We start from the raw sequence: 25677 nt of genomic DNA on the forward strand, positions 1-25677 counted from the left end.
TGCCAGTGCCAGATGACAGAAGCTCTACTTTGTGAAAAGGAAATATAAATGCTTTGCTTCATGTCAGTGACGTTTGCTATTAGGCACATCATATATTAGATTTTGTGGCACGTAACCAAGATTTCCGACAACAGCGAAAAAATTTGGCTTTGGTTTCAAATTCTGTTTTCTGAAAAAGTAATCTAAAGTTAGTCCAGCTGCATGGCACAGTAACATCATGTTTGCAGAACAGGTTCACGCAAGCTCTGAGAATAGCAGGATGATATCTTGATGTAAATACAACTTACATTCCGATGTATTTACATCGGAACTGCAAAAGAGCACAATGCTCAGATTCTTCAGTACTTTAAAGCTTTCTTTCACTTCAATAGCACTGCTGCTGACAAAGAGAAACCAATATGGGTTGGAATGATCAGACAGTAAGTTTAAGAGACAACTTCCATCATCAAATAAATGTAAATATGTTTTATTAAAAAAAAAGTCAATGGCACCTTAGAGGCAGTCATGACTACACAACAAAATGTACAAAAATTACGTTTTTATACTTGCATCTTTCCACTGTGGTGCACAAAATGTATATGCGATGAGAAACATTGGAGATTGCACATTGAGACAATTAACTCTAGTCAATTAAAACAGTTTCTGCTACAGGTTAAGATTAACAGGCCTAGCTTTCTTGGGGAGTGGTGGGGAAGGAAAGAAAAAAAAGGAAAGGAAACTGGCTTTGTGCAGAACTTTCCAACAACAGTGTAATTTCATATGCTACACATAAAGCAAATCAGCTGTACAAGATCATTTGACAGTCCTCATGCAGTCTTTACAAACAGCAGCATCAACTCCTTTTTCTTTTTTTTTTTTTTTTTTTTTGGACAATATACAATTCCATTAACTAATATTAGAATTTTCCTAGTCTTTCATTGCTGTAATGTGAAATGGTCTGATTCTTTCTCCTGGATTCTATCCAGCATCAGAGACCATTCAAACTTTATTTGAAAACAAGGCTCTTATCCTACTGCCTTTTAAATAGGAGCAATATAATTAATTAAAGGCCAAATTTTGGCATGACAATAAAAGAATAAAAAATAAAAACACAAAAAAACCCAGACAATTGACAGATATTTGCTTGATTAAAAAAGAGGAGAGTAAACTTGCCCAATTGCAGTTTCTAGCTGGACTTTCAGAAGTGATTAAATTCTGTTATCCGAATTAAAATGTTTAATTACGTTAATCTGTGTTTACCTTCTGCTGCACCACTGAATCCAGAATTAATATATCCGTATCACAGTAGAGCTGGGCTTGGCTTCCAAAATCCCATACCAGCTAAATGAACCACAAGCTTATGTTTTGTTTTGTTTTCCCAAATTATCTCTTATTCATCAATTTTAATTCCAGAAAGCACTACTTCTGTTTATGTAGTTGACTTTGGATCAAGCATAAGCCTAAGCCTGCACTGATTCCTCCTTGAACAACACCATTCAACTTGAGCTTAAAATATTTGAGTTCTTGTCTGAGTTATTCTGTAGCTAACAATTAGCTCATAACTCTTAACGATCACTAAACTATGTTTATGCTGGATTTGCCTCGCTTTAACTTCCAGTCATTGTATCTTTGCTTCAGCAAGTTGGCTTCACCTATTCTATTTCTAGTCCCCAGATAAACATTTGTGGTTTTGTTCAAAGGAAAACACTGGCTTTTAAAGATCCTTCATATGCAGCAGGTATCAGGTCCATGTGCAGTGGTCCTGCAGCAGAGACACTGCAGAACACAGGTGTTTTGAAATTAAACTATAAGGACAGGAATTAAAAATTAACTGAAGGACATTTCATTTAGAGAACAACATCAGATGGAAGTGAAATAATTGACTACCAGGCAGCATCAGGCAGAAAAGACACTGGCAATTTTTTATAGAGTGGGAGTGTAATGGAGACTCAAGATGAGTAAGTGCAGTAAGTATACTAAGAATGACATTTAATGTGTTGTAGAACAGAAAAGCTCACACTGTCCTAACAGAACACGGTCAGTTGATTGAGAAGTTAAACAAGGTTCTCTCTGCAACACACACCAACGTCAGCACGAGGTAAGAAACAGGTGAAGGCAGGAGGAGAGGCCTCCCTTTCAGGTGGAAACAAGCTTGGCAGAGCTCCTCACACTGCAGCCTGTCTTTTGCCCTTCACATCTTGCTTAATTTCTTGATGTATGTCACACGGCCCAGCAATTTAAATACAGCAGGGAAATAACCCAGAGAAATGCTGTGCCCATTTATCCATTAGGGTTGTTTAATTTGTGTAAGTAACATTACTCAGAGCTTACAGCTTTTTCTGCATCCTCTGTCAGATAGAAGCTAATACGGAAATGCAAGGCCCTTCTGCTTCCAATTTGGCTGCAGACATTTATCAGGATAGCGAGCAGTCTTTCATAGGCCTATTGATTTTATGTTCTACCTTCATTTTGCACAGAGGACATCTTCCAGTGTTGTAACGGGATGACCTTGGAGCAGAAAACCTTTGCATCCTCAGGATGTACCAACTGCCTTTGTTGCAAGACGTGACGACTACCTGATGTTTCATTTTTAACTACATATACCAGCACGGGGAGTTTCATCTGTTGAAACATCTAATCGTGTGCATCAGGCAAAGGAGTTTTTAAGTAAAATTAACTATGCATAGTATCCCTTTCTTCTGCATGTCCATACAACAAAATGCTGGACAGTGGTTTATTGAGCAGCCCAAGCAGAAGGCAGAAGATTATAATAAGGAAGGCAAAAGAGCACCATCAAGAGTCATGCATTTCTGAGGATGATGTCAAGGATTTTCATGTTTTTGTTGTTGTTGGGTTTTGGTTTGTTTTTTGTTTGTTTGTTTTTAAACAAATGGAGATGCTTGTGGTCTGGAGAAACGAGAACAAAAAGTCATAGGGATTATTTGTAATTTAGCAGATGGCTTCAAAAAGCAATGGGCTCTGACTAGAAGCAAGTGCATTATCTAAAGAAATGAGAAGTACAAATTAAAAATATACTATATGCCTTTTTAAAAATGAAGATGGGAACGAATTATATTGAAAGAGTAGAAAAGACCAAAGAAGTCTCACGTACATCAAAAGGGCTTAAAAAGAAACCAAGGGAAATCCTCTCCTGTGATGTAAGGGCCAGAAAAGAGCAACATTTTTTTCCCCTCTTTTTAATCTTTTTAGAATTGTAAACAGACTTCCCTGTGAAGATAAGTTTATGAGCTGTATCAGTGGAGGCAATCTCAGTTAATCAGCTGGCTGAGAAAGGAGGCCAAGAGCAGATACTTGGAAGGGGGGCTGCAGGCTTGCTGCTGTGCACAGTGCCAAAACAAGTTAATAGGAGTGGGAAGAAAGGCCTTCCTGCACCAAGCAGCAGCAGGAGCATGTGCAGCAATTAAGGCAAAGAAGGTTTATGCATAACACAGTTGTCATGCTCCTCTTCAGGGAATACAGAGGTAAAAGCAAAGAGGAAAAAAAAAAAAAAAAAAAGGAAGAATGTATCTATCTAATAATTTTTCCAGCCACAGCAGAGGCCATTGGTACATCTGGGCTTTATGATGCGATGCCACTTGCAGCAGGACTTCTGCTTTCCACTCCACCTTCTTCAGAAGATTGGATAGGGCTGGTTATGAACATGGGTGTGCCTGATCTGATCCGCTACCAGTGCCTGCAGACCAGGTACCATCTTCCTTGAGCTGTTATACATACAAAGAATTTCTTAATGACCTTTATAGTGCTTTTTTTTTTTTTTTAATGCCAAGTCATATCATTACTCATGCACTTAATTCTGTCCTTTCTTCAGTCCCCGAAGCCACAAAAAGGTAACTGTATTCACTGATAATCCAGCAGTCATGAAGTGTCAAAGCTCTTCCATTGCCTCCCTGTTCCTGAGAATAATGATTTCTGAATTTCCACACCAACCATTGTGGTGTAGAAATTCTGCACCCACTCACCAAGTAGTTCCCTTTCTACCCCCTTCTGTAAAGACAGCACAATAAATACCACAACTGAAAAAGAAATCGTAATGACAGTTAATTTAAAAGTAAGTAACACTGAACATCAAATAACTAGTGACATTTTTCCCCCCATTTAATACAGAGCAGAGGAGCATTCTGTTGTTGTTTTTTTTTTTTTAATTTTATTTTTTTATTAAAGAACTTGTTCTACACGATGGCTGAGAGCCAAGCAGAGGATTTTGGGGATTTTTTTCCTGCAGGTCCTAAACAAAATAATCTCTAGTAAGAAAACAAACCCAACCCTGTCTCCTAATATGGCACTGTATGATAATACATTATTTTCAGGAATGTCTGTTAAGAGAGTCTGCACAGTGTTTGTCTATTTACAGAAGTTCAACTCCCTGCTCCCCTAAGGATCAGTTCCCTCATGCTTCTTCTGCACTGTTTAATCTGACATAAGGGAAAAAAAAATCCACTGTAGCCAGAGTCCCAGTATATATCTGCTCTGCATTCAGCTAAGAAACCTCAAGAATTCAGTGCTAGCAAAGGCTAATCTAAATGTTGCCTTTCTCAGTGCTTGAGGCAAGTGTGCACTTTTCTCTGCATGGAAACACACCCATGAGTTACACTTGCTCCCTCATTCCTTTATGAAATGGCCTGGAGATCTTATTTAATTCAATTCTTCATCTTTGGAAGCTTTGTGCCACACTCGTGTTTTTCTTGAGCGTGATAAGGGACAACAGAACAACTGCTAATTGTGGTCACTAGTCATCAGCAGTCTAATTTTTGAACAATAAACTCTTTGTGCAAAGAGTCACTAGCAGAAGCATCACAGGTTTTGCTGGTCCTGAAAACTGGAAACTCCATGTTTCACTACTCATTTAGAAAACAGAATTATTAATACTGTATAGTTTGGCTTATCTTGGTAGCTGGATTCAGAGAGAAAATGATTTATCTAAAAGGGCTGATACACTCTGATGTGCTTCCTTGTGATCACACTCCTTGCACTCCAGTCCAGTGAAAAGAACACCTCACACTTGCAGTGGCTTGGATCCCTCCCAGAGCATCCCACCATCTTCTGTGGTCACAGGCTTGTAGAGTGGACAACTGGCTGGATTAAGGCAGAAGACTGACACAAGATAACGGCTTATCACAGACATGGCCAGTTTGACACAATCTGATTGAACAGTCTACAGACTGCCAACAAGTACACATTTACATATATACACCTTACAGTCCAGGAGTCTTTGTAGGCTTCTTCATTCAGTCTGCACATTTAAACTGACAAAAAAAAAAAACAAACTGTAAACGCACAGCACTTAAAAACAGAGAGGAAGAGAAAAAACAACAGCTAGACCAGCAGCTTCATCTTGGTATAATCATCCTTTCTATGGCACAAATGATATGATCCCAGTTTTTACAAAATATTGCCAGCAGTGTCACTGCGAAGAAAGTGCAGATGATATGAAAACGGCTCTTCATCATAGGAGCAATGAACTTTGCAATAGTAGAAACGCACACTAAGATGACAGTCATGAAGGCCAAGATAACATTTATACATTTCCCCAGGAGCACTTTGGCATTAACCGTTTCAGTTTGCTGTGCTTGCTGTTCCTGCTGATGGAGCTCCAGCTTTGAAACTCGGGTCTGGCACGATTCCAAGGCTTCCTAGAGATAGAAAAACAAGAATCAGGGCAGCTCTATTCCACACACCACTTCTTATTTTAGCAGCAGGATCATCCATCATCTAGATTAGAAAGTGTCATTTATAACAGACAGCTAAAACTTGAATGAAACACTCATTTAAAAGTAAACACACATTTATCTACTTTTATGTATCACTGCTTATTCAGGTATAATTAAGTCTGACAACACTGTCCAAAATATAGCATTTCCATTTTTCATGCTTGAGAAAAATTATCATAGCTCTAGTGTTCACGATAACGCGCCCTGTATTTACTGATGAGACAAAATACTGGGAAAGTTGTTGCCACGGCAACTGACACTGCATTAAAACAGTGTCAAAGTTAGTTTCTTTGCATAGACTATAGAAAACATTACAGTAGTAATGACTTGCTCTGATACTAATTAAATTACTGCACAACATTTGACTTAGGCCACCTCTCTGGTGTACAATACTTTTGTCAAAGCCACCAACTGTACAGGGTTAGGCCTGAGTTCTCAGCATCTTACTGATTCCTCACTCTGTCACAGTGTTAGGGCTCATTCATCCGCACCTCAAGTGAACAACATGCAGTGGAAACATCTGTAGTGATGCCTGTCCAGCATTCTCTCTCATGATATATTCCACTTCACAATTTGTTCTAAAGAAAGTAGACCTTGCTCTTCTGCTTGGGAGTGGACTAAAAATGGTCTTTGAGTCTTTTGAGGCTGCTGAATCAGTCACCCACACACAAATCTTCTCACGTAAACACATCCAGCTGCTTCACTAACTTGGCTAAATGCCACTTTTTGCTTGAGTTGTGACTTGGGCACCATCATATGACACAGTGTAAGGCTTGTTTCATGAGATGGATCAACTTGGTGTAACCTTTTAACACTGCACAGAAGGAATAAAGTATGCTCCAGCATCCCTACTTCCATCCCAGTCTCAAACTCCAGTCATTTTCTTTGGGCTGGAAGGAGTTTTCTCCTGATCTCACAGTAAATTGATTCAATCCAATATTCCATATAAAAAAAAAAAAAAAAAAAACAACACACCGTATGCAGAGCTATTAGCTCTTTGACTGGGTCAGTTTTCTCATGGCTTACTGTGAGACCGGTCTGTCACCAGAGTCAGCAGAAAACGTGGCCATTTACAAAAGACAGGTTCCTTTCTCAGTTCTAGGGATTAGTACACAGAAGATTGTTCTCAGTCTTCTCTTATCAACCAGGAAAGAGGCTAATCTTCCTGCTCCTGGCCTGCTGCCTGCACTACGCTTAGCGATGTGAGCGCAAGGATGTACAGAACAGTTTTTGTTCACCATCTGAGCCTATAAGATGAGAATCATTGAGCATTCCTCATTCAGTGAATGCAAACCTAAAAGTAAGGCATTCACCACTTCCTCAGACTTCAGATAGAAATATTATGCATTATACCAATGCTTATATCGTATATAAATATTGAAGTATATAATTACATAGTGTTCATGACAAGCTTGAATATGTTAGTGGTTTTTGACTGAAGGCAGACAAGACTATAACATATTGGTTTGAACACACCCTACCACTTTTACTAGGGGGGCCTGCTGTAACCATAGGTTAAAATTCTTACATTATAATGACAAATCTACAAGTCTATCAGTTCTCATCTCACTTTAAACTCAATTTATTATAAACATTGCCATGTAATACAACTATATATCAGAGAAAGTCTGAGCAAGAGGTTTGTGTTAAGACAGTGTCAATAGACTCAAATCCTTCCTTCTTTGGTGCAAGAAATTAGAACACTGCCCATTCTTCATCCACAAGCCTGCCTATATTGTATCCTCAATTCCAGCAGGTAAAATTCTGGGTCTATCGTAACAAGCAGAGACTGTATCACTAACTGAAAGGTGCTGAAGTTTCACCTTAAAATAGAAAACATTGACTTAAGTCTTTCCTCGCAATTTTATATATAAGGATGTAGAATGATGCAAATGCTTTACTATAGAAGATTTACAGAAAATGTTAGAAGTTTGATAAGCATAAAATAGTACCTGAACATCTCGTGATCGCTCATACGCCTGATATGCCACTTTCTCCTCTATGCTGGCTAGCTCTTGTTTCAAGTTTGCTGTCTCATGTTGATGAAGATCAGTGAGATCATTTAATTGGTCTTCCAATCTTTCATATCTTTTCAGGAAAAAAGGTCTAAATTTAGTGCCTTCTATTCAAGTAATGCTAAATCAAGAAAACAATCACATTTTTAGAAGTAACTTCTCAGTATTATTGATTCATCTAATTGGCATTAGAAAGCCCTAGAGAAATCAGTAGCATTATTGGAAACACTTCACAAGCATTTACTCGACAAACCAAAAGCCTTTTGTGAGTGTTCCTTGCTGGCAGCACATATTAAAGAACAAATACCCGTGTATCATTGGTGAATTATATAACAATAAACCAGTAAAGTATCCAATTCACATTTCATATTTTTCACTGTTCATTAAGACAAGAAAATATGGTTTCTTATGTAAGCTTGAGCCAGCTAACAACTCACCAGCAGTAAAAGGAAAGACACTTTTCCCTGGATCCCCCCTCAACCACAGCTGTAAAGTCCTATAGTTCATGTACAGCCCGTTCTGGCTCATCTCTACATGGTAAATCAACTAAACTAGCAGAAAGGTAAACCTTTTTTGTCAGTTTGTGATCTGGTTTAGCACACAAACAGGCAAATACTTCCGTTGGCACAAATGCCACGTAGGTACAGCAGGTGCAAAGCCTCTGCAGAACACCTCTCACTTCCCACAGTGACAAAGGAGTTAATTACAAGTAACAAATGCACAAGGAGGTTGTGCTTCAGCACTTAAAATTACACCACACCTGTGTAAACTGTGCCCTTGTGTCCACTAGATAGCATTGTGCCTGAGAAGTGTTTGCACAAGGTACTCAGCACTAAAGATGTCACAGCTGTGAGCCAGCTGTCAGTTTCAGTAAGGCAGTTATTAGGAGGTGTGGAACATTTTAGTACTAGATATCAGTTGGAATTATTTTTTCCTTTTACATCTAAAAAGTATCACACACACACAAGCACACACTTGACATTTTTCAAATAGTTTCTATGTCCATAAAACTCATTTCGAGAGAACAATTAAAAGAAAATACCTATATCTTTCCTCCTGTAACATTTGGGAAATAAAGCCATAGTCTCTCTTAAACTGTGTTTTTAAATTCTCTATGTCATCAGCTAATTGGGACTGCGTTTCCTTGATTTCCCTTAGTTCCTCCAAAATCATAGAAAGCTTTCCTTGGCTGTCCAGGGCACCAGCTGTTGCAGGACCAAATGAATTATTTCCATTACTGTCTGCCGAGCCAGAGGTCCCACTTGAGCATTCATCATCGCTAACGTATTTTGGTTTGGCAACAATGGTGGCACTGCCCCCATAGGTTCTAGAGCTTGTTTCTGGCCGAAATTCCTCCAGGGTGTTTTTGAGATGAGCGATGTTGTCAGCACTACCAAATTTGTTTCGGATCAGATTTGCAAACTCTCTTGACTTGCTGAAAACAAAGACAGGCGGTGTCAAGGATACACCTGGCACACTCGATTTGTTGCTCTCTGTTCCATGCCCAGAGGTACGAGGCTTTCCATGCTGAATATCTTTCAAATTATCTTTGGAAGTATCCTTAGTACTTTTAGAAGATCCATTTTGTTCAATATCCTTGAGCTTTTTGTGGTATTGCTCTAACTTCTTCTGTAGCTGGGCAATGGAGTGGGCAGATTTCTGGTTCTTTTTCTCAAAGACTTGTTTAATGCGTCCAGCCTGTTGCTTGTCTGCACTGTTTACCAGTTTCAAGTACTCAGCCACATTTCCATCTCGAGCAGTTTGTTCAACTTTGATTTGTTCTGTAACCTTGAGGATTTTCTGTTTCAAGATATCTGCACTGAGTTTAACTTTGTGAAACTCTAGGACTCCATCTGGTACATCAAAGTTCAGATTGGTGTCAGAGCCTCCACGGCGAATGTTAAGTGGCAAACTGAGAGTATTCATGTCATGTCTTTCCACCTGAGGAGAGAGAAAAGAGACAAACAGAATGTGAATTTTATCTTTGAAATCCCACTTTCCATTTCTGCATGTAATTATAACAAGTAGAGAATGCAAGGCAGCTTACTGTAGCAAGTTTCATTGAAATTAGAAGCATTTTTCTCAGTTTACCTAGTGTATAATCAATGGATATACCAATGGTATATGTATATTCAGGAGCTTGGCTGATGTAACTGTTATATTGGAGTAAGGAAAGAAAGACATTCACCCTATCCTGGGCTCGTGAAACAGACTCCAGCAAGAGCGGATCTCCAGAGAGATCCTTCCCCACTGGTAGTCAGCTCTTAAATGGGTCGCCTTCACCTGTGCTCCCGTGGCTGACTCATTGCTCGCCTCAGGTGATTAATCAGAGGTTCAGGCCATGATTCAGCAGCCCCATACACCTAGACTGAAAAGCAGAACAAGGAACTGCCTCATCTCCATGAAAAAAAAAAAAAAAAAAAAAAAAGCAAGACTAATGAGAGCAAAAATTATGCAAGTATAGTTCTTCAAAATCATTTACAGTTCACTACAAAATTAGAACAATACCTGATTAGAAGAAGTTCCTAAATACTAATATTAAGAACTTCAGAGAGATCACAAGTGTTAATTGCTCTATTGTTCTCATAGAAATGGTCACATACTGATAGAGCTGGTAAACAGATCTTTCATTCTACAGGGAACAGTATATTTTATCAGGATAAAGCCTCTTTTTGACAAATGCTCCTCGCATTCAAGTTCATCACACTCGGAAGTTTTTGCACACCTGGTTGAACACTTCTGGAAATGTACTGCACACTTCAGAAGGAAGCAGCTGTTAGCTTTTAGTGCAGATATCACAGAGAAGGAATTGGCCCATAGTTGACTTCCCACACTTGGTGAAGATGCCTAACAACTTGATCTGTTTTGATATCAAACTCACCAGGCGGGATTTACCAGAAGAAACTCAGGAAAGAAAACTGCACTCACTCAACTGTAGGATCCACGCACCTTAACAATGATCCCAGGAAGTGTAACCAAAACAATTAGTCAACATGGTCACAACATCAGCACAATGGATTATTCACCTTTCTTAAAAGAAGGGCAAGATAGTCTGATCAAAAACATACAGAGTATCTCCTCCTATAAACTCAAAGCCACAGAAAAGCCAGTGAGACAAGAATGGCCTGACCAGAATAGTTTCATCTCTGGTATCTTCTCATATGCACCTTCTCTGTCAGAGAGGTTTATTTCACTCAATCTGCCACAACACTTTAGCCGTAGCTTAACAAAGGCTCTGGCCGTAATTTGTTTTCAGAGCTTTAACATCAGAGGGAACTAATGTGGTTGTTTGGGCAAGACCATTGCAGAGACAGAACAGAAACCCGTATTAAAGCATACATTTTAAAGATGCATTTGTGAAATACTGCTTAATGTTTGACTACTCTTTGCTTCAAAAGGCCTGACACACCGCACTAAAGGTTGTCTCCCAAACACTATTTAGTGTTGTTTGTAATACTGAGGAATTCCTTTTAGCAAGATCTTTGCACGCATACCTATCCAGTCATCACCACTCATCTTACTTTCTTGATTGAAACCAAAACCATCATTTAGACATTGCTGTAAAGCTTGTTTTCCCAGCCTTGGGCAGTATTAGTGGCCCTCCTGGGAATTTGCTCTGGCAATCCTCTGTTGCCCTTAAAAGAGACTCAGGAACAAGACATGGTACCCCACTGAGGGTACCATCATGCACAGATTGACTACAAGAGCTAACCTCACCCTGCATCCACTGTGATGAGTTACAAGCATGGAGGAAGTAACACAGCCATAAAATTGGATCTGCCCCTGACCATTTCAGAGACGAGATCATCTCTGCTCCTGCTTTATATTCTTACCCTTTTATTACTGAGGATTACAGGCTTGGTTGGTTTAGTTGTCTTTGGGTTTGTTTTGTTTTGCTTCTGCACTGCTCAGAGCCATCGTAACAGGATAACATAACATAAGGAGGTGGATAGCGCATAGATGGTGATAGGACAAGGAGGAATGGTTTTAAACTAAAAGAGGGGAAATTAAATCAGATTAGAAATTCTTTATTCAGGGGGATGTGAGGCACTGGCAAAGGCTGCCCAAAGAAGCTGTGGATGCCCCATCCCTGGAGGTGTTCAAGGCCAGGTTTGATGGGGCCCTGGGCAGCCTGATCTAGTGCCTGATTTAGTCAGTGGCGACCCTGCCCATGGCAGAAGGGCTGGAACTAGATGATCTTTGAGGTCCCTTCCAATCCAATTCTATGATTTTGTGATCATCAAACAAACTGCTTACAATGGCCTGAAAGTCCATCAATCTTTTTTCCTCAATGTTTCTTCTTTTTTCCCCACAAATTGCTTTCTCAGGAAACCAGCACGATGTCAAGCTGGCCACAGCCAACAGCATCTACTTCACAAATAAAAAGCACTTCTTCATCAAAACTTGCGCAAGAAACTAATAAAGCCCACAAGACACTTCCCATCCCAACCAAACGTGATGTGTTTACTTCATAAGCTGATGAGGCTTTTAAATTCCATTTTCATAAAAACTTACAAGAAATTGGCAGGCTCCCAGTAGAAAAGTATAATTTGTTGTGATAACACAAGGTCTAACGCCAGCAGCCTTCCTGGCTAAGCCTCTTCCGTGTGAATTTATTAAGCTAGAACAGCCTGCTTGCCTTTCCAACCATGGTATTGCTGATGTGAAAGGGTCCCTAGCAGAGCTGGGATCTGGCAATGGTAAAAAGCAGGAAGTAGAAGTTCACATTTTCTGACCTCCAAAATAAATGGATGCTTAGAAGCAATGTCAACTGAACAGATCTGTGTTTCACAGTTTCTTCAGGAGAATACTGGTTAATAGCAACACTTAAGACTTGGAGTCTATTCCAAGGATTAAACCAATACTGTAGCCTAGTAGCTCTGCATTTTACCACTTTGCTTAAAATAATTAATACTGAGCCATGTGCTTAATTATTGAAAAGGGATACAAGTTGTTTGTAGAGACAGAAACATATATGATTTAATATCATGTCATATGCATTTGATAAAAAAAATATGTTTCAGTGATGCCATCTCATTTTTGTATTTAGCACAAATGCAATACATGGATGGGATGGCGTTTCATATTTATTACTACAACAACTAATTTTAAAGGTAACATTGAGCCACCTGTGACTTTTGTTAACTTCAATTATTTGTATTTTTATTATTAAACGAGTCTTAGAAATATAACTATAGTGGAAAAAAACAGTTACCATTTTTGAAGTGGTAATATTCATAATACTGTTATAGTAGCTAAAACATGCACTTAAATTACACAAAAATAGATTCACACAGAACACAGGAAAGAAGAGCAACCAAGGCAAACAGCTGAAAAGCTGCTTGACACTAGATCTGTATCCCATATTGCAGATATTTCTTTAAATACATTTACTGGGTCTGAACAGCAAAGAGAAAAAGCTGAGCATAAAACAATAGTTTCCTGAAACAACCCAAGACATTTTTTAATAAGCTCTGGCACAAAAGCATACTATAATAAATCACTGACTTGCATATATACACAAGACAGATCCATCGCTGATATTACTGAGGACAAGCTGTACATACTTCCAAGAATGGGTGGGTCCATTTCTAACCTCTACACAGCAATGAATGTTTACTTCCTGAGTACAAAATACTCTAAAAATACACTGTAATAATCGGATATAAGCCCAATCAGATCCCTTCTCCCTCACTGGAGTTTCCAATGGTCAGCAAGGTCTGCCTTCTTACCCGCGCCTTCCTGGAACCTCAAGGTCATAACAGCAATAGGGAAAGAAAAACAAGAGTGTCAAGGGATTACATCAGCTGACAGACTCATTGCTTTTCCATGCAGGGAAAGGTAGAGCTGAAGAATCAGTTAGCACGTGGTAAATCTACTTCTGAAATGAGCAAAACAATTGTAGGCTCAGTTTAAATTCTGTGAAGTTTAGAATAGTCTAGATTCTCAAATAAAATGCTAGAAGTTTTTCCTATCTTAAGACAGGACCAAGAATTCACCAAGGGCACAGGAAGCCATAACCAAGCCATTCCCCTGAGCACATGAGTAGAAAGCAGCAGTGGGTAAAAGGCAACCTGCCATTCATGAAGAAGCATTCAGAACACAACAGTGCTTTAAAAACACAAGCACAGAAGAAAGGGTAAGGATTGTATCAGCATTTTGATGATACACTGGTTTTCTCGTTCACCATCTGCAAAAGTAAAGCTCACACGTGCAGGCCATGCAAACTACAAGCCCTAAAGGACCAACGTCCCAAGTGTCATTTGGTAAGATTGTAAAATAGGTGTCTGTGGGAAAGGGTACCACGAGGATGGGAACTGCAGAAAGCACACACCTGTGGGTCCCGTCGCTAACAACTGCAAACCATGAAGACACCAAGTGATAGTCTTATTCATCTCAGCTCAGTTTAAAGGTTTAGTTTTGTTCATTTGTTGTATTTCGTCTGCCGAACAGCCTTGTCACATGCCATGGCTGTGCAAGCTAAGCAAAAGCTTAGATGATAATTTAAGGTTATTAAGAGTTTTAGAGGAATACCTGATCAGTGTTTAGAAAAAATAAATCTACAAGAAACATGCAAAATAGGATAAGAGCAGCTCTAGAGCTTTTTAGGATTTAGCAACAGCAGCAAAGATTATCAGGACTAATTCTTTTTTCTTTTTCTTGTCAGGAACCATCCACACACCAGAAGAACAGTGGTTCTGATGGGTAAAAGAACACACAATTGAACTTTTCTTAATTGTCAGCATATTCTCAAAGCAGAAATGTGTTTGGGGAGGCAATTTTACCATTGCTTACAAATTCAGCACTCCTTCTAAAATCCACAGGAGAAGAATTCCTCATGGAAGTCTCAAACCTGTGCTTGATTATCATCAAGAGTTTTAATTTATATAAAAATCAGTGCACAAAATTATTGCTGTATTCTCACTGCAAAACACCTTCTTGATTTTTTGTTTCTTAAAAAGCTGCTTAATTGTAACATCCAGAAGTAGCTGTACTCAATATGTTATAACAAGTCACATGGAATTAAGAATGCAGGAATGAAGACAGACATTAGATGTTGCTTCTGCTCTTTACTAGGGAAATCAGAGATCCGGGTTAAATGATTAGTCTGAGACCACCCAAAAAATGCTGGAGTGCATTAATATGAAAGACAGTTCCTTCACCATCAACAGTTCCTCTACTGCCTGTCAAAATACAAACATTAAAGCTCTATGGAGCTCCCACCAAAACACAGGGGGTTTATTTCAGGTCACAGTCAAAGTGTGGCTCCTGCCCAACAGCCCCAGTCCCATCAACATTCTGAACTGAAACAAAGCTCTGCCTAGTCTGTATATAACTTCTTTTTAAAGACTGAAACTGATGAAGAGAGGGATGCAGAATACTGGGCAACACCAAATTCACCACTGGCACAAAACGACATTTCCTAGAAAGCTAAATCTCATTACCAGAGGCGGTCAGTTATTTGTTTGTATTCCACTTCTAATCTGTAGCTGCAGCAAAGAAATTTTTAAAACAGCCCCAGATACCCTTATGCAGATATTTGGGCTTCAGTATTCAAAAGCTGGGGAGCTCCAAGGCTGTTTCACGAGCAAGGCATCACACCGAGGCACAGTAGCCAGCAGCCTTGGACACTTATTGAAAGTACAAAGTAACCTCTCATCCAGTTTCTCATTAAAGGAAGGCCAAATTAGCTGGGTCACTGCTCGCCTGAGTTAAGCATTTAGATACAGTATTGCTTCCAATTAAATCAACAGCGTGAGAACAATGAAGGGAAGAAGCAGTTTTCTGCTTAATGATTAACACCAAATCCTTCAGAACACAACATCCACTGAAAAGTCCCCTCATTCACAACCCACCATGAGCCCTGTTCTAGGTTATTCCACAGCATAAAGCCAACGCAAGCAAATCAGCTCCAGTACAAACAACTTCTGTGCCCAGACAAATTCACCAATCACCCTCTACTTATTGTGTAGCAGTCGATGCCAAATCGCCAACTTGGCAAAGGACAACAAAACAGAGATGAACTAACACTCACAGTTACTATGCTAGTAAGCTTCCTAAGAGGGTAAGAGGTAAGCTCCACATCACATAATTAACTATTTTGCTTCAAGTCAGTCCCAATGTTTAGATGATCACCATTAACAAATGTTCATTAAAATTCTCTCTCCTAGCTTCTTAAATAAAAGAAAAAAAAAAAGAAAAAAGTCATCTTTGTGTCCATGCTCCTTTTATCTCAGGCTTCTGTAGCAATAAAAGGAAAGGGGTCCCACAGCCCCAGGTACTACAGCAGTGCTTGTGAAATTCCTGTTCCCCCTGAAGGAGAGCATCTTTCACCTGACACAAATCCCTCAAAACATGGCCAGTATGAATCAGCACAGGAATGGCAGATCTTTGAAGAAAGATGTAAGGCATTCAGCATGCCTTCTTTCCAATTCATTATTCAACTCAGTTTTAGCGTTTCTAATAAATGCTCCCATCCATTCCAGCACCACTATAACTCCCATAGATTTTCTTCCTCTTCCATTCAAAAAGAGCCTTTTTTTTTTTTTTTTTAATTCTTTGTGCTCAAACAGGTGGCAAGAATGAAAATTTCCAGAACAGCGTGAAATATCTTGGAGAGCCTGCTCCATACATGCTCAATTATTAAATTCCTTTCTATGAATGAGAATTTCTTAAAAATCCAGTCTTATCTCTGCCATGACCACCACTTCTCATAGTGAAGCATCTCATCCTGATTTCCCACCGTCAGGGATATAGGGTGTGCTTGCTTTCATATCACCCCATTGTCCAGCTTCACATCACAGATGATCTAGTCAGTATTAATTAAGCTACAGCAGGCTACCTGCTTCCCCCCAACCCAGTTTTTTCTCTTTCACAATCAATTATTTTGCTTTAATTGCCAGTCAGATTGCCTAGGCCCTTCCTGAGATCCCAGCTCCTGGAAACATGCAAGCATATGAGATATTCTCAGGGAACATTACTAAAAGTTTCTCGTTGTAGGCTGGAGGGAGAGAAATAACTTCCACATCTAACTTCATAGTCAGCAACCAATGAAGTCCTCCTTCCCCCAGAGGGTATACAATGATATGGATATTTTTGTAAGTATGACTGAAAAGTACGATCCACAAAAATTCTAATCAGAATCTGACATTAATGATTTATTTTTTTTTATTGCTTTGAGCCAGTACCGCTTACATAAAACCTATTTTGTTATAGGAACGTTACAACTAAACAAAAAAAAGAATGTTGGAGACAAATACTTCAAATCCAGGCAAGACCCAAGACACGGGTATTTTGTTTGCAGTAACAGCCACAAAACTTCCATCTATAAACAACAGAACAATAGCTCCATCGCACATAACATCTTTTCATTTGCGTTAATGTTGTGGCAGCACATCCTGAGTGCATAAACAATCACATCTTGTCCTGTACATGAACTGAGCCACTCACTCAAGCAGCTTGCTTCTTCTTCCTTTTTTGCCCCTCTTTCTTCTCAGCACACTGGGCTGACGAAGGAGAAGCTCAGAACCCTTCTGTTACATCAGCAGCTCTCTGTCTACACAGCAGACTTTCAGTTCATTTCAATACAAAAGCCTCAAAAGATAACAGTCTGCTTCACTACGCAGTGTGACTAGCAGCTATGGGCCGCCTGGAAAGGAGAGCAGATGCCAGCTTCCACTAAGGGAACTCCTGGGCAATTTACAGATATGGCTCACATCCCTCTTTAAGAAGAGTTCACACATCTGATCTTTGTCCCACCTCTGACTTTCAGACATTAGAGGCTCAAGCAGTGCTTGTCCATTTGGTTCAGAAACCCAGCTGCCCTCATGCCAGATATCAGCAGCAATCAGATACGCTGTTCTAAGCACTTTAAGGTCCCTCCTTCCCACCATTGCCCTTATGCTTCAATCTACTCTCTGTTTTGAAGAACATTCTGTTGCCTTCTCCACAGTAACTACTGCATATCTTCACAAATGACTTCTTTTTACAGAGGTTAGTTACTCATACACACAAGCAAGCGTTCACTATGTGTCACATCACACATACATGAAGTACATTTTTTTCAGTTGCATTCCTAAACCCGATATCAAAGGCTTGATAGAGATAGCTGTAGTGAGGCCAAAGGCAGAGAACTGCAGAGACATAACAGTACTCTGAATAAACTCTGCAGAGAAAGCATCTTAATCGCAGTGTGCTTTAAATGCCAAAATTCCCTGTAGAGTCAATGGATTTAACCTTATGTCTCCTGAAGATCACAACAGAACTTTAAACCATTTTATTGTTCAATTTCTTTTTTTTTAAGCCAAAATCTTTCCTATTTTTTATTTATTTATTTTTACTGATGAGGCAACATAAAACACACTGCTGACACTTTTCAGCCAATAGATGATTCTATTTTAGGGGATTAAGATAGAAATCATCCTGCTCACATTATAGAGGCTGACAAAGGTTCAATACAATCACGGGAACGTTCCAATTCATATACAGGCCACAATTAGCTGTGCATCAATTGGTGTATTTGCTGCACTAATCACCTATTTGTTAGTTGCAAGGGAAGAAAAACCTTTTGGAAGCCAACAACAATTTTTAAATGAACTCTTTGGTTAAGCGTCCTGAAGGAACCATATATTAAATTGTTATTTTTACGCCATACTTTTTAAATACTAACATAGATTACAAAGGATATCTCAATAAAGACTAACTGTATTGTAGAAAATTTTCACAAGCCAGTAAGATAATGTCAATTAATTAAAAAACTGAAATGCAGAAAGCTCATCCAACTGAAAAGGAAATCAAAGAGATTCACTCAATTAGAGAGGAATAAACCCTGCAGCAAAGTGTTTATCTAATCTCAGAAATATTCCTATCCTTAGAGGACACATCCCCAATTAGCTAGATTTATTAAACTGAATTAATTTGAGATAGCAATTCAGACAATTTTGGAAGATAAACTAAGCAGAACTATACTTATGTCACCACGTTGCTTGTAACAAAAGCGTTAATCATGGGTTTTGAAGTTCCAGGGACAAAGGAAGAAACTATTGTTTAAACAACAAGGGGTCACAAACCTGGAGAATGTTGTACAAAACCTCCGATGTCATTCCAAACAAACTTGAGTGGTAAGAGTTGGGCACTGCTTGGGTAACGCTGGCAAACTCACTCAGACAGATCACAGTTTGCAGACAGAAAATACATCCACTTGGTTGGCATGAAGTCAAATGCCAAAAGGTGGAATCAACTCCAGCTGTTTCTGAAGGTTCATTACAAAGCTCAGTGCCTACTACCCCAACTGCAAGGCATGTCTGATGAACATCCCTCTATGCAGCGTAAGCACAGAGAATGCACATTCGGCACAGAATTTAGACACAAATACAATGCTCAGAAACTAAGAAGAAAAAAAAAAGATAGACAAAACCAAGCACAAAAAACATTCCCAAACACAGGACAGTGAGTTTAGAATGAGGTGTGAAACAGTAGTGACTTTGCCTAACAGCCTGCTGGGAAGGGCTCAAATTGTACCATAGCACAGCGCACAAAACTGCAGAGAGCACGACAGAAAAGGCAGAAGGAAAGCCGTGTCCAAATTCATCTATCCTAATCTGCTCAAAGCATGCTGCTAATCTAAAAGTCAGTTAATACAGTAAAATTAAAAACCACTTACTGCAGATATTGTAATTGTGAAGGACGATACAATATTTAGATTATCATTATGGAATTTCCTTGCTGTATTAATATATTTAAGCAAAACTGTGCTCAGTGCAGCCATGTAACCAGTCAAGAGCTATCATAGACAGGCAGGGCCAAAAAGACAACAGCAGTAACCTGACAGTAGCACTACAAATCACATAAGAAAAGGATGCAACGAGGGCTTTGCTGCCCGTACAGCTTTGTATTAGCAGGGACTGTTGGTGATCAAATAGGTTTTCTGGAAGAAAAAACCCCAGTACCTGACATTAGAATACTTCAGTACTTTATGTACCAATAAGTACAACTGACTCCAGAAATAATAATGTCCAGATTGACATCAATGTGCTTATTCATGCTGAGTTTGTGTATTTTTCTTTTCAGTTGTCTTTCCTCTTATCTAGCTCTTGCTCTAATATTTGCAGTCCCATCTTTTTATTTGAAATGAGTTTCACCATACTGTTTTTATCTGGGATCCATTCTACCTGGCACAATGTTTGCCAGAAGTTACAAAAACTGCCAAAGTACGCATTGATGTTTCTTAAGAGCTTTATGGGAGAAGATACAGGAAATGAAGACCAGCACTGAATAGTCTAAGTTTTTTAAAATGCTGGGAGTTATGTGATCTAGTATAAATAAGCACTAAGTTTTCATTCTGGATACTACAAAATCCAAAGCACGTGACTCTATGCAATCTATATGTTGTTGTGTCAAGTATCCATGCAAACTGGGAATACTGCTTAGCTAACAAAACAACCTTAAAGGAGGATATTTTGCCATATGCTCACTAGCATCTATTATCAAACACAGTGATCAAGTCAGGCTGTATAAAAACATACAGCAAAGGCAATTTTTAAGTATAGCATTAGCATAGACCTCTGGTTTATCCCAACAATCTCTCCCAGCATTGGAGGTAAGATTTGTTTGCTACTAAGAAACAAAAAGGTATAACTACATTGTCTAAGTAGAAATGGCGATAGGAGTTACTCATATTACATCTAACAAGAACCTGACGAAGCAAAAAGATACTTCAGATTCTCGTACAGCCATACCCTCGGTTAGCTAGAGCAGTCTAGCACGCACTTCTGCCACAAGAGCAGACACTACTGCTTTTTCTCTTGGCCAACTTGTGGCATGGATGGTCACTGCCCATGACTTACACCTTCTAGAAACACTCACGGAGTGCCCTGAGCATCTGCTCCAAGACATGGATAAAACAGCACAAGATGCTCAGGCTTCTCTTAATAGTTCATTTGGGAGTCACTGTCTCCCTGACCTAGATGCAGAGAATCAGGAGAGCCTCATTCAAGCTGCCATCACAGATTAACAACAGTTACACTCACCTAATTGTAACATTCCAGCAGGAAGCAGAGGCTGTCCAGCTCAGGGAAGTCTGTTGCCCTTGTTCTTCAGCAATTACAGCACAACAGAACCATTTAAAGCAGAATACAGAAGTTCAGTCACATGACTCCCTACCTGCCTTCCCAATATAATTTTATTAAGCCACAGAATACTGCAATAAGCCTGAAGGTATTTTTAAAGCACCCTGTAATCTGAATTCAGAGCATTCAACACAAATTATCAAGAGAAAATGGCAAGTATTCGGCATCCATTCAAGCTAAACATAGAGTGCTGAGAAACACTCTATAGACATAAACACTGGTTTCCAATATGCTGGCTCCTAGTATTAAACTTAGATTTTTCTTTTTTTAGGGCTATGGAGATGTTAGCTGCCTATTCACTGATATGATTTGATTAGAAATGAAGCCACAATCAATATTCCATTCCTAGCCTGCCTGCATCCCTCTCCTTTCAACTTTCTGAACAGATTCTTTTTTTTCCTCTCTCAAGCTACTATTCAGTCAGACTAAAAGGATATGCTTTATCACATGGTTGGCTTTGGTGTAAAAGATTTATAAACATATTACCATATTCAGTCATAGCAACAGCACAGGAAAAAAAGGAACAAAGCGCAGCGCAGCGGGAAAGGAAGCAGACAAGAGCCCTGCTGTCCTTGGAGCCCGAGCACAGCTCCTGGCAGCCCCATACCTGTGTGGGGAGCCCTGTGGCAGCCTGCAGTAAGCAGCTGGGTGCTCCCAACAGGACACCAAGCACTGCTCGAAGTGAGAAAGCACAAAAACCCCAAAGCACAGCACTGATTTTAAAAGATCAAGGCACTAGGAAATTGCCTAAGTAGTTTTTTTCCTCCCCTCATCTCTCATTTGGTCATGTCCTTGGAGTAATTTAACCAGCATAAAGCGCAGTCTATAAATCAGATATTTAGCGCTCTCAACAGGCAGATGAAGCTCTGTTTCCACCATTACACCCTCAAACACACACTTCCTGTGAGACAAGCCAGACGGTCCCAAACTAATTACAGCTTCCACCCCATGAGTTAATACTCTGCACTGTGCTACACGCTGAAAAATACATCCTCCAGCCAGACCTCCTAAAGAAGCAGGCTGACAAATCCCCTCACATGCTGTAGTCAGTTACTTGGCAAGTTTAAGCAGCGCATAAATCGCACCATAGCTCTTTCACAAGTCAGTGGTGCCGAAAGTTCCTCAAGCAAATCTCATTCTTCCCTTCAACTACTGCTCTTTGCTCGCCCATGAAGTCTGTCATCCTTCGACTTCAGTTCAAATCGTCTGTAAGGAACATTTTTACCAATTACGTCACTGAAAATTCCACAGCGTATGTCCAGGTTTCACAAGTCCTGCCATGAAACGAGGCCAGAAACCCAGGAGCCCTGTGGTTCGAGGTTATGTTCCATCTCAGAGACCTTCCCAGAAAAACCCGCATTTGCTGCTGTGTTAAGAAGTTGTTACTGATACAACAGTGAATTCAGGGAAAAACAGGGCTGTCCAAGAAACTGTACCAGAGACCACAGTGGAAGCTGCTCCAGCTGCTGCCTTTCTGTTCCTAGTCCATGTTACAGTGCCAGCCAGCACAGTGCAAACAGGTAAGCAAGCAAGGGGCCTGACTCTGCATGCAGGAGTCTAACCTGCAGCTGCCTGGCTGAGGCTCAGATTTTGGTTCCAGATTATCAGTTGTTTTTCAGAGCTAAGAAAAGTACTTGCTATCAGCATTAAGTCTGAACAGACACTTAAAAGCTTGCTCCAATGTACTTAAATTAGCACTGCTTTGAAAGAAAAGCAGGTAGTAAGCTAAGCCTAAGAACCGCTGATGTTTCAGATACTCAAAGAGCACCATGGCTTGTATTCTGTCTCAGCTAGGGTGGAAGCTTGTAGATTTGCAAACAATCATAAAACTCTTTGGGAGTTGTAATGCCTTGCACAGGCCAAAGCTTTTCATGCAATACAAAAAAGAAAAACACCAACACAAGGAAACCTTGCCACCGCCTCAAAAGGGGAAAAACAAAAAGGCACAAATTAAAAGTGTCTGTACACATGATGCTGGGACTAACACAAGGGAACACCACAATATCTTTGCTTCATGGAATAAGCCGAAGCAGTTAATTATTTGTCCCATTTAGTCTGTAGGCTTTTTACTTGCTTTTGATTATATTCCTTGTTCACTTACTGTTTTAACAAGAGTGTCATAAAAATAAAGATCAGTACAGAAATAAATACACCAGGTGTTATGCTCCTTTGTGTCATTTTAAAATGTTTAGACAGCAGCCATATAACCTGAATACAAACTGATTGAAAAGGCTCACTGAGCCTTTCTGCCAGCTGAAAGCCAAAGATGTACCCAAATTGAAAAAAAAGCTGCATGTCCAAACAGTTTTAGATTTGCCAGGTCATAGAAGTTTAGGCCATGCGGAGCATCCATGTAACAACTCTCAAGTTTAAAGTCAATTAAAATAGATCAGTAAAACAGCTATTTCTGATTTATTTACCTATTCATTGAAAAGCTGTTTCCCTCCCTCTCACAGCAAAGATGGTCATGTATGGTTTCTGACATTGATTTCACAATACAGGTCCTTTTAAAAGGTCCGTGCACGGTGCTGTGCACGAACTGGTGTCTAGCATGCAGAGCTTAAATTAATTAATAGACTTATGACGTGGAATAATACAAAATTTATAGCATCTTGCCACTGCTTCTCAGATCTTCTAGATGGCTTCTGGGTCATATGAGGTAACATAAGAAGAAAAGGTCTCACCATGTTTGCAACACAATGTTGTAATGTTTGACTGTCTAAAGTACAGGGTTTGAAACTCGCATCAGAACTGACTTCATGTTTTCTACAGTTATACCATTAAGGCATCTTTCTAGAAATACATCCTAAAAAGATCATTATTCCAAGAGGTATATGATTTCATCACACAGCAAAAACTTTGCAGACTGTGTGAATTTTAACCCAATCTTTAAGCTTTCATTACAAGCTGCAACGTGAAGATCAAGGAGTAGATCCTTGTGAGATAAAATCTCACAGAGCAATTAAAAGAAAATCTAATGGTTTCAGTAGATGCTACTGGTTCTGTAAGAGACTGCTATACGTGAGTGTACGTCACCACTGACAGACCTGGCAGCCTGATGGCATTCCTAAGAGGGAATAAATCCAGCCCAGTAAAAATGTTTTCAGAGCAAAAGAATTACCAAAGTTGGAGTATTATGCCTTATAATCACCTTTTTAGAAGTTTTTGTTATAATAGCAGAAGGTAAAAGTTACATGTGGTAGTTCTAGATATCTGCCTCCAGAATATAACCTGCTGGAACGGTCTGACCAGTACTTTTGACAAACAAAAGGGCAAATCATGGAAGAACCTCACTAGATTCAAGAGCAGTTCCAGTGACAAATTCCATCTCAAAGCTTGCATTGAGATAGTCATGACAGATTTAATCAATGATCTGTTCCAGAGGAATTTGTCTTTATCTCTCCCTTCAAAGCATACAGACACTAGGATGAGAAATATGAGCCTGAACTGAAAAGAACAAAAACAAACCACCTTCAAACCAGTCGCAGGTTCCAAGTATTAAAACATGATCTATTTATTTCTCTTTTTGTTAGTGTTGTCTCCAGAACCCGCTCAGCATGAATTTATAGGATGAAAACGTTGTGATCTCCTGCCCACAGAAGATCAAGTGTCACAACTGCTTTCACTGCTGAAACATTCAAGGATTGCTGTCAGGCCAAAATAAACAAAGCATGGCTTTGACAACCAGACACTTGATCTGTGCTTAGATTTAGATGGCATATAGCTTCTGAAGCCACCTCAGATGAAATTTCATCCTCAATCTGATACCACAGGCACCTGACATCTCACACATCATAATGCTGCTACCTGCAAAACAGGACCTCTAGACTCATACGTTTGTGCTTTATCTCATCCATGGCTTGGGATGGCATTCACAAGTGATGATGGCACCCACTTTGGAAGAGAAGCTGAATCAGTTGCTACTCTGGGTAAAGTGGCAAGGCCAGGAACATTTCACTGTTAAGCTCTGGAAAGACACTGCAAGGCGTTTTGGTACTTCCAGGCATACTGCAGGATGCCACACACAAGGACTTCAAATCACAGCTTACTAGTTAAATACAAGTTCATGAGCTTATAACTCAAGTGAGCCAAGTTTTTCCCTTTACTTATCCACCCACATTTTTATCTCTGAAGGAAATCTCCCTCTGTCCAAGTGCAAACTTTCTAATGGGTCATTCCTGGTCTCTAGAAATGCCTTATCAAATGAACAGATACTCTTAAACTTGCATAACTTTACAAGAAACGCCACAGCAGCTTTAATTCTAGCAGAATAACTAAGTTTACAGCAGCAGTATGACACAGTTGCAGAACTACAACACAACATGCATGTGAAACAACAAGCTTTGTAAAGCACACAACAAGTGCCAATGCTCAATCAGCCTTCCTCATCAGTCTGCCTGGGAGAAACTTTCCTCTCTTATATCTCCCCTTTCAGTTATCAGAAGGCTAGAGGGATCACAGACTTTAAAAACATACGAACAAAAAGTACTCACAGAAAACCTTGCCACAAAAGCTTAAGCACTAAGGTATTGAACACCATCATTTACCCGCACAGCTCTCCAGGCTGCCACTTGCCTGTCAAGAAAAAAACAACATCTGCTTTAAAACCTACTTTTGTGCTGTCCTGCAGACACTGCGGGAGGCTGAGACAATTTCAGTTGCACAAGAAAATCTACTTTCCATCTTTTAGCTTTTTTTCCTAAACTTGCTACAATTAAAAGAACAAATTAGGTCATATGGTACCTGCACAATAAAAAGTAATTAGCATCTTTTTTTCTCTCCATGCCACTCAAACGAGGTCAGGAAGGATGGTAGGCAACAGTTCAA

General features: G+C 39.6%; 1 protein-coding gene across 5 annotated transcripts in view; it reads right to left on the reverse strand.

Annotated features, from left to right (window-relative positions):
- Positions 1-450: 450 nt before the first annotated feature.
- TMCC3 (transmembrane and coiled-coil domain family 3) overlaps positions 451-25677 on the reverse strand; it is a 123551-nt gene continuing 98324 nt past the window's right edge. For all 5 annotated transcript variants that reach the window (XM_085223191.1, XM_010709219.4, XM_010709239.4 and 2 more), the window contains exons 2-4: positions 8766-9664; positions 7661-7796; positions 451-5630 (exon numbers count right to left, since the gene is read on the reverse strand). In XM_085223191.1, coding sequence (XP_085079317.1) covers positions 5328-5630; positions 7661-7796; positions 8766-9664 — 1338 coding nt within the window. In that variant the 3' untranslated portion in view covers positions 451-5327. The remainder of the gene's footprint in view (positions 5631-7660; positions 7797-8765; positions 9665-25677) is intronic.

This window comes from Meleagris gallopavo, chromosome 1 (genome assembly GCF_905368555.1).
Source record: "Meleagris gallopavo chromosome 1, MGAL_WU_HG_1.1, whole genome shotgun sequence".
In the NCBI taxonomy this organism is placed as follows: Eukaryota; Metazoa; Chordata; class Aves; order Galliformes; family Phasianidae; genus Meleagris; species Meleagris gallopavo.